The sequence below is a fragment of the Sarcophilus harrisii genome, chromosome 1 (assembly GCF_902635505.1).
Source record: "Sarcophilus harrisii chromosome 1, mSarHar1.11, whole genome shotgun sequence".
NCBI classification, from domain to species: Eukaryota; Metazoa; Chordata; class Mammalia; order Dasyuromorphia; family Dasyuridae; genus Sarcophilus; species Sarcophilus harrisii.
The window spans coordinates 605,391,764-605,403,122 of NC_045426.1; the positions used below are offsets into that span (position 1 = coordinate 605,391,764).

The 11,359-nt window shown below is 34.5% G+C and overlaps 1 protein-coding gene and 1 long non-coding RNA gene across 3 annotated transcripts in view; both read right to left on the bottom strand.

Moving 5' to 3' along the window:
- The window catches only part of LOC116420684, a 96,298-nt gene extending 86,324 nt beyond the window's left edge, over positions 1-9,974 (bottom strand). The window contains exon 1 of the long non-coding RNA XR_004231080.1: positions 9,906-9,974. This is a non-coding gene — a long non-coding RNA (uncharacterized LOC116420684). The remainder of the gene's footprint in view (positions 1-9,905) is intronic.
- On the bottom strand, positions 4,080-5,722 carry LOC100930155 (septin-10-like). Of its 2 annotated transcripts, XM_031947138.1 has the most exons (2): positions 4,494-5,722; positions 4,310-4,363 (listed from the first exon to the last, which is right to left on the bottom strand). In XM_031947138.1, exons 1-2 carry the CDS (start codon positions 5,520-5,522, stop codon positions 4,310-4,312), a joined length of 1,083 nt encoding a protein of 360 aa, XP_031802998.1. In that variant the 5' UTR covers positions 5,523-5,722. The 2 variants fall into 2 exon arrangements, with proteins under 2 accessions (XP_031802997.1, XP_031802998.1); XM_031947137.1 differs by having other exon boundaries at positions 4,080-5,722.
- Positions 9,975-11,359: the final 1,385 nt, after the last annotated feature.

Below are 11,359 nucleotides of genomic sequence, written 5' to 3' on the forward strand. Positions count from 1 at the left end.
AATCTATTATGTAAACATGATTCTTTTTAAATTTACAATAAAGTTATCATGTAACTCCCCACACACACACATTTTTTTTTCTTCCCTCCTGTAACCCTGTCCCTAGAAATAGCTATTACAAGAGACAAATATGTATATCTCTATATAAAATCATTATGTATATTATTTCTATTTATCAGTTCTTTTTCTGAATGCAGTGTCTTTCTTCATTGGTCTTTTGCAGTTAATTTGGGTGTTTATAATAATCAAAATAAATTATCCTTTTGAAGATATTCTTAAAACAGTATTTCTATTGCTATATACAGCATTCTTATTTTGCTCTTCATTATTTTGTGCAAGTCTATCCATGTTTTCCTAAGATTGTAAAATCTATTGGTTCTTATAGCTCAGTAGTATTCTTTCAAGATTATATATCACAACTTGTTCAGCCATTCCTCAATTGGTGGGCATCTCCATAATTTCCAGCTTTTTGCCACCACAAAGAGAACTACTATAAACATTTTCAAACATATAGACTTCTTTTCTTTTTCCATAATAATCTTTGGCGTAGTAGCAGTATTGCTGAATCAAATGGAATAGGCAGTTTAATAATTCATTGAGAATAATTCCATATTGTTCTCCAAAATGATAGGATCAGTTCTCAATTCCACCAACAGTGAATTAGTGTACCAATTTTTTCACATTCCTTCCATATTTCTCTTTTCCCTTTAATCATTTTAGCAAAGAGATAAAATGATATCAAAAGGCATTTTAATTTGCATTTCTCTAATCAATAATGATTTAGTGAATTTTTTTCCCTGGGACTATAAGTTATTTTGATTTCTTCATCAGGAAAGTGCCTATTCATATCCTTTGATGTTTATCACTTGGGGAATGAATAGTATTCCTATAGATTTGACAAAGTTTTTTATATAACTGAGATATGAGACATTTAACTGGATGCTATTAAAAAATGCCCCCAAAATTTTCTTCTTTCCTTTTTATCTTGGCTACATTTTATTTACTTGTAGAACTTTTTATTTCCATATAATCAATGTTATTCATTTTATACCTCCCACTACTCTCTGTCTTGTTTGTTCATAAATTGCCTATACATAAAATTGATAGGAAATATATGCCATGTTCTTCAAACTTTCTGATAGTGTCTATCTCTGGAGGATTTTCTGTTTTGATATCATCTTGGTAAATGGTATAAGATATTGGTCTATGCCCAATTTCTGCCAGACTGTTTATTTTCCCAATAATTTATGACAAATAATGAATTCTTACCCCCTAAATTAAAGTATTTATATTTGTCAAATACAAAGGTATTATATTCATTTGCTGTTAAAAGTTGTATGTCTACTCCATTCCACTGATCTGCCTTTCAATTTTTTAGCCAATATCAGGTAGCAATACTGCTGAATCCTGATATTGGCTAAAAGCCAATAATCACTGCCTTACAATATAGGTTAAAATCTTTCTTTATATTTTTTCATTAGTTCCTTTGATATTCTTGATATTTTGTTCTTCCATATGAATTGTTTTTTTCTAACAGTATTTTTTTGGTAATTTAATTGGGATAGCATTGAATATATAAGTAAGTTTAGGTAAAACTACAATTTTTATTATATTGGCTAAGTATACCCATGAATAATTAATATTTCTCCAGTATTTAAATCTGATTTTGTTTGTATACATAATTTTATTCATATATAATTTATGGGTATGTTTTAGTAAGGCATTTTATATTCTCTTGAGTTATTTTAACTGGGGAGATTTCATACTATTTCTTCTTGCAGTTTTGTTAGTGATATACATGAATATTGATGATATATGTGGATTTACTTTTATCCTTTTACTCTCCAAAATTATTGTTTCAATTAACTTTTTCTTGAATTTTTTGTCATTTTTTCCAGTTAGATTATCATGTGTTTTTCTATGTGTAGCCTCAGTGTTTAACAGAGTGCTTTGTCAGTGGCACAAATACTTAATAAATGCATTACCCATTAAAATAAGGCTTTCTACTTAGGATTCTTTTTAATACAGTTTTAAACAGAGTACATATTGACAAGTTAGGTTTTGCATGATTCCTTTAAAAAATGTTATTCTGAACTTGAAAAAAAGTACAAATAAAATTTCCATATACAAAGAGAAAAATAAAGAACATTACACATGAAATCATGAATTTCTTTTATGTCCAGCTTGGGTTTGATTTTTTTTTAAGATATAAATTTGACACAGTTTCAAAGCTGTCCTGCTTCTTTGTATCTCCCCATAAACTTCCTTCTGTTTTCTTATATGTGTATGGTTCATTAAAAAAACATTTATTTGATTATTCAAAACAATTTTTCCTTCTTTCTTTGTTCCTTTGTTGACTCTCTATAGTTTCACATTATAACAGTTGTTTTTTGTGCAGATTGGTTGAAAGAACCTTGTGTTGGGCAATTGCAGAGATGAGAACCTGCTTTAACAGTTTCTCTGTCCATTGAAAAAAGTGTACTGAAGTGTTGAAGGGTAGAGGGGAGCAAAATGAATGATGAATGTGCTTCACCTGGTTACCTAACACCTTGTTCAGAATGTCTGAACTACTCTTTTAAGATCCCATTACTGGTTCCTATTGAAAGTTTCCTAATGGCTTTAAGATTTCTATGTTACCAACATGATTCTTTGCTCTAGTTACTATGTTGCTCATGTTCTTCATTACTGTGCCATTATTTGTCATTGTTAAAACCATGAAAAGACTTGGATATATAAAGAAGAGATGAGAATTTGATTTCCTCAGCTGACAGTGTAAATTGATTTCCTGACTGCAGAAGCAGGGGAGGTAATATGGTGACATTATTTTGTTTTTGTTCTTATATGTACAGAAATTTGTCAAGTCCAATTATTTGTCAAAACATATCCAAATGCCAAAAAAATGAATTAATGAAAAACTGTTATTGCTACCAAAGAGTTAGAAATAATTTAGTTATTTTTAGAACAATACCAAGGCATTCTAAATCTAACCACACAGTATACTGGGCAGTACAGAATTAGCTGAAATTTGTTTAATATCTTTAATTAGTAAGTAGCCTAAAATTACTTCCTAAGAACTAACTTTTTCTTTCTATGTATTGAGATAGAAATAAAAAATCATTCAGCTTTTTTTTTTTTTTGCCCCTTTTCTCTCCCAGAAAAAAAAAGGCAGGATTTAAAAGAATAAAATAACTAGGTGGTACAAATCAATAGTCAAAATCAATGGGATACAACCAAATTTCATATCATAAAGATACATGATGTGTGTGAGTAGTTTGATCTTTGTGTATTCATTTAAAAAAAAAAAGTAACAGCAAAAAAGCAACCACTGAAATATTTATCAATGTGGCACTCTGAAGGAAGGAGAGTCTGTTACAAAAGCTTATACTTCTAGTACCAAACTAGATAACACACTTATGAAAATCATCCATAAAAGAATTAAGTGGCAAAATAGTCTGTTATTCTCCTATTTTAGAAGTTATTTGAGAATTAAATGCCATTTAGTATGTTTAAATAATCCAAATGGATTTCCTTCACAGTCTAATTGTACAATATTTCAGGGTCCGATTCTTTTTGTACAGCAAAATAACGGTTTGGTCATGTATACTTATTGTGTATCTAATTTATGCTTTAATATATTTAACATCTACTGGTCATTCTGCCATCTAGTGGAAGGGATGGGGGGAAAGAGGGGAAAAATTGGAACAAAAGGTTTGGCAATTGTCAATGCTGTAAAATTACCCATGCATATAACTTGTAAATAAAAAGCTATTAAAAAAATAATCCAAATGATTAAATTGGAGGTGAGAGGGATAATTATTGTACATATATGAACATAATTTATATTGTGAATAGAATGTTTAAATAGTATTGAAGTTTTTTGCCTTTGGTACAATGCACTTTTGAAGTGCCAATACTTTGGCAATTCTGAAAGACAATATGAATGTATATTAAAATAACAATATATGAGAAATATTAATTGAAGACTAATATCATTATTGCCACGCATATTGCTAATTGCTGTGGTCATCCACCATATGTGCCTTTAGGGGGAAAAACAGCAAAAAAAAAAGTCAGCAAAGAAAATCAAAAATATACTTCTAAACATTTAATATTTTTTCCTTGTGTAACCAAATGTCCTACATAAATCTGGGATTTCTGCATTACATAGAGTTGGAGGTCTTAAGAGCTAATTTTTTAAAATCGGTACCAAATGCATTTATTTAAAAGCTGGCTTTTAGTTCACATGCAGCTTTCCTTTTACCAAGAGCATTTATTTCCTCTTCTAAAGCTCTTCTCTTTTCTTCAAGTTTCATTCTTTCTTCTTGATTAAGTCTTTTAAGGTGTTCAAATTTTGCCTGAAGCTCTCGTTCAGCTTCTTTCAAAATAGCTTCTTTCTCTTTCACTCGCTTTACAAACAACTGTTTCATCTCTTCTTCTTTTCTTTGAAGTTCGCCAAAGGATTCGTACCTTTTGATTTCATATGCCTCCTGCACACTTACAGGTTTTTTCTCTAGGTTTACATCTTTAAAACCTGTTTCCTCCAGTTTGCAACGTCTATAATTTTCATAGTGTAGAACATGGGTTTGTTCTCTCAGGTCTTCCATATTTGTGCAAATGAGCATTTCGCGGAGCTTTACAAAGTCACAGTGATTTTCATTTTCCACTTGCACAATGCCCCATGGGTACTGACGAGCTTTCACCATCTTATTTCCCAGTTTGATCTCCTCTGTACTACCCACCACAGCAAATGGCAAGTGTCCATTCATTGAAGCATTAAGATGAGCAACAGTTTCATCATCTGTTGGGAATTGGTATATTTGGATTCCATTGGTGACCAATTCACTCATGAGTCTAAGTTTAAACCTCTGCAATTCACATTTAGTAATTGTGTCTGCTTTGGCAATCACAGGGATGATATTTACCCTCCTGTCCAGTTTCTTCAGGGTTAACAAGTCAAGGCGCTTAAGGGAATGGCCTGTAGGTGAAATAAAATAAAGGCAGACATGAATTCGAGAATCTCGGTAGTTAAAGAGTGAACGTTTAATCTTCAATTCTTCTTGGAGATAAGCCTCAAATTGAGCATCTATGTAATCCACTATTGGTCGATAGCTATCTTCTTTATTTATCTGGTCTCCAAATCCCACTGTATTTACGATGGTCAGTTTCAATCGGACATTGCTTTCCTGTAGTTCATATGTCTGGGCTTTAAGTCTTACATTTGGGTGAAAGTGTGAGGATACAGAGTTATCAAAATTAGTGTTAAACAATGTGTCTATCAGGGTTGACTTTCCGATTCCAGTTTCCCCCACACAGAGAATGTTAAAACAGAACCCTTGCTGAAGGGTCTTGCTGACCAACTGATCAGGCAAACTTTCAAAACCCACATAGCCAGTCATAGTTAAACAACGAGGGCTATCGTCTGATATTTTTTCTTCCTTGCATGGTTGGGAGGAGACACAAGTTGCTTTGATTCCCACAAGAGACTGATAGACCATATGCCGCGCCACATCTGAGGAAGCCATGGTCCCCAGGGATGTAGTGAGTGGCGGGCTGGGCGGGATCCCGACGGGATCCGGGAAAAGCCGAAGCCGCCCTCTAGCCTCCGAAGGTGGGGGGAAAGCCTAAGGGAGAAAGTAAGTCGCCACAGGTACCGCTTCGGGCTTCCCACGGTTGGAATTTAAACGGCAGCTTGAGGCAATCTAGAGCACGAGGAAACGGGTGGACCAAAGTAATCCAGAACTCGAAGGGTGCAGAGGGTGGAACCCAGATCGGGTTAATAGAATTACATCTGAAAAGAAAAGTGGGTTTCTACCAGCTTAAAACCTCTTAAAAGGAGTTTTGCCATTCTGTGCACTTTGACCTCACCATAACAGTGAAAGATTATTGCACTTTCACAAGTCAATAGATATCCTCAGAAAGATAAGATGACTTGGCTCAAAATCCAATCTGGACAATCTCTTTCTAATCATCCTCAGCCTATACAGGCATGCACTATGTGAAGAGACACTGCTCATAGTAAAATTTTCAGTGACTCCCTAGGGACTATGGGATGAGGGTGGGGTGGTGGGGAGGATGATAATAATAATTTAAAAAATAATTTTAGGGATTTAATACAACTCTTGCTTTTGCAATTGTAATTGCAGCTTTTTCATGAAACTGGCAAGGTTAGATTTGTGTTTTGTATCATTTACTTTATGTGATTAGATGAAGAATGAATTGGAGAGGAAAGAAAGAAACAGGAAGCAGGGAGACTAATGCATATTTTAAAAGTTCAATTTTTGTGCACACATATTTGTGTGTATGTATACATATACTCATATTCCTCCCCTATATCTATATCTATTTATATGCAAAAACATCACTGACAATATATGCTATATCCAAAGAACATTAAAGTTAAATATTTTAATGCTTTTTCTTTATAATGTTATACATAATGTATTTGTGCATATACATGCAGATATAAATAACCCACCACCACCCACTCACTGCTTACCCCAAAACAACAGTTTTTCCTTATAACAAATACTTATAATCAGTCAAAATAAATGAATTCATTAGTCATGTCTAAGAATGCATGTCTCATTTTGTACCTATAATCTACCACCCCCCTGCCAAGAGTGGGGAGGAATAATTTTCCATTTTCTATAATATTTTATTTTCTAAATGCATGCAAAGAGTTTTCAACATTTACTTTTGCAAAACCTTATGTTCAAAATTTTTCTCCGTCCCTTTCCTCTCCTTCTTCCCCAAAACAGCAAGCAATCCAATATAAGTTAAATGTACAATTCTTCTAAACATATTTCCATATTCATCAGGCTGTGCAAAAAAAAAAGAAATCAGAAAAAGGGAAAAAACATGAAAAAGGAAATAAATAAGCAAACAACAACAAAAAGGTGAAAATACTATACTTTGATTCCCATTCAGTCAAGGAATAGATGTATATTTTAAATAACCAAAAGAAGTATAGCAGGAAATGTAAGCACACAATATACATGTGAATAGGTATGCATATTTTCATATGTATTGAATTGCATACTCATACATGTATATGATAGAAACTTGGGCTATGATTTTTATTACTATTGGGAACTCCCTGATGACAGAACTCTCTTTACCAATGCAAATTTCCCTGTTGTCTGCAGCTTTCCATATAAAAAATGCTTGTGATCACTGAGAAGTTAAATGACTTTCCCTAATTCACACAACCAGTATGTGTCAATGGGAAAACTTGAACCAAGCCTTCTGCTTGCTATCTATCCACTAAGTCACATTATCTCTCAAATGATATATGTGTGGGTATCTTTTAAATACTGTACATAACTAGCAGTTTAAAAGAAATTCTCTTTTTCTGTGAATTTTTAAATGTGCTAAGTTTACAACAAAAAAAGGGAAAAAAATAACTGTACTAGTTCCCATTAGAACCCATGGCCTACATTAGGGCAGTGGTCATTGACTGAAGTTAAGTAGATGGAAAAAAAAAAAAAAACATTCTAAAGGAAAAATGAATGAGACTTGGTTCTTGGTTGAATATAAGGAAGGAGCAAGAGAATAGCAAGGGACAGATTTGAGGTTGCAAACCTAGGTGATTGAAAAAAAGGATCATGATAATCTCAATAGAAAAAAAGAAGCTGTGAAGCTGTGAAGAAAGGTCAGTTCAGGGGAAGATGGTAAGTTCCAGTTTTGAGTATGATGAGTTTAAGTTGTCTGTAATAGATCTAACTGTAAAGATTTCATAAATAATCCATGATGCAAGCATAGCTTTAGAAAGAAACTGGAACTAGAAGGACAGATTCTGGACTCATCTGCATAGAAGGGAAACTTGAATGATCTTTAGAGGTTATGACAACTAAGGTCTCTTATAACTCTCAAATTCTATTACTGTATTAGCACAAAGGTATATTTGTCCTGGCCTGGTACAGGTATAAAACCACAAGTACCCAGTCCTACGTGATAATGATGTAAACTGTCCCCCTGATCTTTAGGGGGAAAGGGTTGGAAAGGCCCTGATGTAAACTGTGTCCCCCCTCTAATCTTTGGAGGAAGGGGGATCCTGAGTCTAAAACCCTCCCAGCCTCTGGGAGGGTCCCCACCCACCTGTTCATAGGAAAAACTCCCAGATAGTAACATCCTATTTAATTGGAGATCTTGGCCAGAGGCATAATCACTACCCTCTATTGAAAGGTTCCCAGCTCCTATCCAAAAGAATCCAATAAATCTAAAGATGTGCCCAGACCTTTTGCAAAAGTCCTAACAGGAGTTTGTCCGCTAAGAAAGCTGTTTTCTTAGAGTAAGAAACTCATTCTTGCCACAAACCTCAAGCCAATATTCTTTGGGGTCTGTGAATTCATTCACAAAGCTTGCACAACTGGCCAGGGGGATGCCATTGCTGTCAAGGGATCTCTCAACTCTCATTTTTCACACCTCAACAATATATTTCCATGTGTAAACAAATAAGAGAAAAGGAGGCAGGACTTTAATTAAGTGTGAATGAGATCCATGTTTATAATAAATGAAAACTGGATTGAAGAAAGAGAAAAGACTAACATTTTAGAAGAAAGTAACTATACCTTTCTGGTCTTTTCAAAAAGAATACAAATTTCCCTTTCTCATGGGAATTTCTTTATGGTTTAAGGGTATAGAATTTCACAACTAAACATGTTGCAGGGAAAGGTAATTACCAAAAAAAAAATGAGATAACCTAAAGAGTAAATTTCTCACACAAGTGCAAGCAATTCTAACTTAGGCAAAAATAGGGAGGAGGGAGGGCAAAGGGAATGAAGGAAAGCAGTAAGGGACAAATTTAGGAAGGAAAGAATGAAGGAAGGAAGAAAGGAAGGGTTGAGGTTGGGAAGGGACCCCAAAAGGTTGGGATCACAGACCTGTGTCAGGAGGTGTCTCAAAAGAATTTGCAGGCTTGAACCCATATCCAAACCAAGGGGCAAAGTCTATTGTAATTGTAACAGCAATTGAAGTGGGCTAAATTTCAAAAGAATTTAGCAAAGGACCAAGAGAAAGGAGATACATTTATCTATTTCTTCATGTCATTGATATGCTAATTTTATGGCCTAGAGGTAGAACTGAGGAGTGATCTCAGGAATTTGGTTATCACTGAACAACTGACCTAGGACTACCAGAAGATTTTAAAATCATTGACAGATTGTCAGAAAACAGCACTCTAAGATTAGAAAGTCTCAGGGTCACTAATATATCTTCCCTAAAGTCTAAGGGAAGAAATATTATTATATTCCTAGGCCAGAAGACTTTTACAATCATTGACAGACATTGTTAGAACAGTAGCACTCTAAGTTCAGGAAGACCTCAGAATCACTGATTCTAAAGGCAGAAGTCTTTAGAATCATTAGCAGATAGTCTCTCTAGAACAAAACAGAAGCACTCTAAGGTTGGGGGGAGGGACCTTCTAAATGCTGTTTCCTCTAGAAGTTACACTTCTCGGGAAAGAAAGAAGGAAGGAAGGAAGGAAGGAAGGAAGGAAGGAAGGAAGGAAGGAAGGAAAGGAGAGAGGGAGGGAGGGAGGGAGGAAAGAAGGAAGGAAAGGAGGGAGGGAGGGAGGGAGGAAGGAAGGAAGGAAGGAAGGAAAGAAGGGAGGGAGGGAGGGAGGGAGGGAAAGAGGGAAAGAGGAAGACGGAAGGAAGGAAAAAGCTGACTTAAATTATCAACTGTCCTGAATTCATAAAAGACAGATACAAAAGATAAACTAGAAGGGAGATAATGGGACATAAATACATATAAATGACATGGCATTAGGCGAATTAGCAGCAGAAGTACTAAAACCTAGATGAAACTGAGGATGGTGATAAGTAAAAGATGTATTCTAAGTACTTTTAAGAGTATCAAAGTATAAAAGTGAGCATATCAACCAGGGAGAATTTTTACCCATTTACCTGTAATTTCTAAACAGCTTCTAAAGCTTCTTTCCTCCTTCTGGGCTTTTAACTTGTACCTTTTATCTGAGAGAGAAAAATGTGTTAGTCTCTAGGTTTGTTCTCTTCTTATTCAAAAAAAAAAACAAAAAACAAAAAAAACACTTCATATTTGCATTTCAGTCTACCAAAGAATGGATAGGATTGCTGCTTGGATGAAAAAAAGCAAATAATTCAATTCATGGACTACTTAAGTACCTATTATTTGTAATGTATTATGCTAAATATTGAGGATACAAAGATAAAACAAACAAACCTTTTATCAAAGAGCTTACCTGTTAATGGCCAAATACAGTAACATATACATAAATGGGTAAATACAAAGTATGTACAAAGTTTTCAAATACTCATATGGAATTGTTGTCTCTGATTTAGAACTCCTTCAAACAAGGCAGATTGGTACCTATCCATGTTTCCCCATCATGTGGAATTCTTATCAGTTTCTACTTGTAAAATGATCGCACATCTTCCCTCTATAGTGCATCATGTCACAGAGGTTACATTAAGTTCTTGAAGTCTACACCAAAAGATAACAAGCTCTGGCAGGCTTTACAATGCTGGAATAGTTTAAATTATGTTCTTAGGAACAGGCCAACTGTTCCTTAAGGACCAGTCTAATTAATTAATGACAGAGAAGCATATCACCCATAAATTGGCCACCTAATGATGGTGTGTGTGTGTGTGTGTGTGTGTGTGTGTGCGTGTGTGTGTGCAATTTTGACCACAGCAGACCATATACAAAGTTTTGTTCAGACATTTCAGTTGTGTCTGGTTCTTTGTGATCCCATTTGGGGTTTTCTTGAAAAGATGCTAGAGAATAGCTTGCCATTTCCTTCTCCAGATCATTTTATAGATAAGGAAACTTGAGTAAACAGGGTAAACTGATTTGCCAGAGTCACACAGGTAGTAAGTATCTAACGCTAGATTTGAAGTCATGAAGATGAATCTTCCTGATTCCAGACTCAGCATCAACTGCCCAGTATACAAAATAATACAACTTAATTTAAAGACAAAAGACTATTACCAACTGGAGCAATAAAGAGAGGTATTATATAAGATAGTGTATTGTCTTCAGTATGTATTGGATTTAAAAATATATATATTAGTCAGGAAGCCCAATTAAATGATTCAGGGAAGAGGCGATATATAGTCTGATAAATATAGCTAGTACCCACCACAGAGATTGGCTTTATTTAAGTGTGCACAGAGATGGATTTATTAATACTGGGCTGACAAACATTTGACCAAAAAAGTTTGCAAAACTCAAAAGCATTCTAGCAGAAATTAGGCATGAGTATCCCCAAGATACGTGCCAAATGTATACATGACAGACATTGAAAGTGACACCAAAGAAAATTATAAAAAAGAAATTATCTTTCAGATCTATGGAAAAGGGAAGAGTTTGTGATCAATGT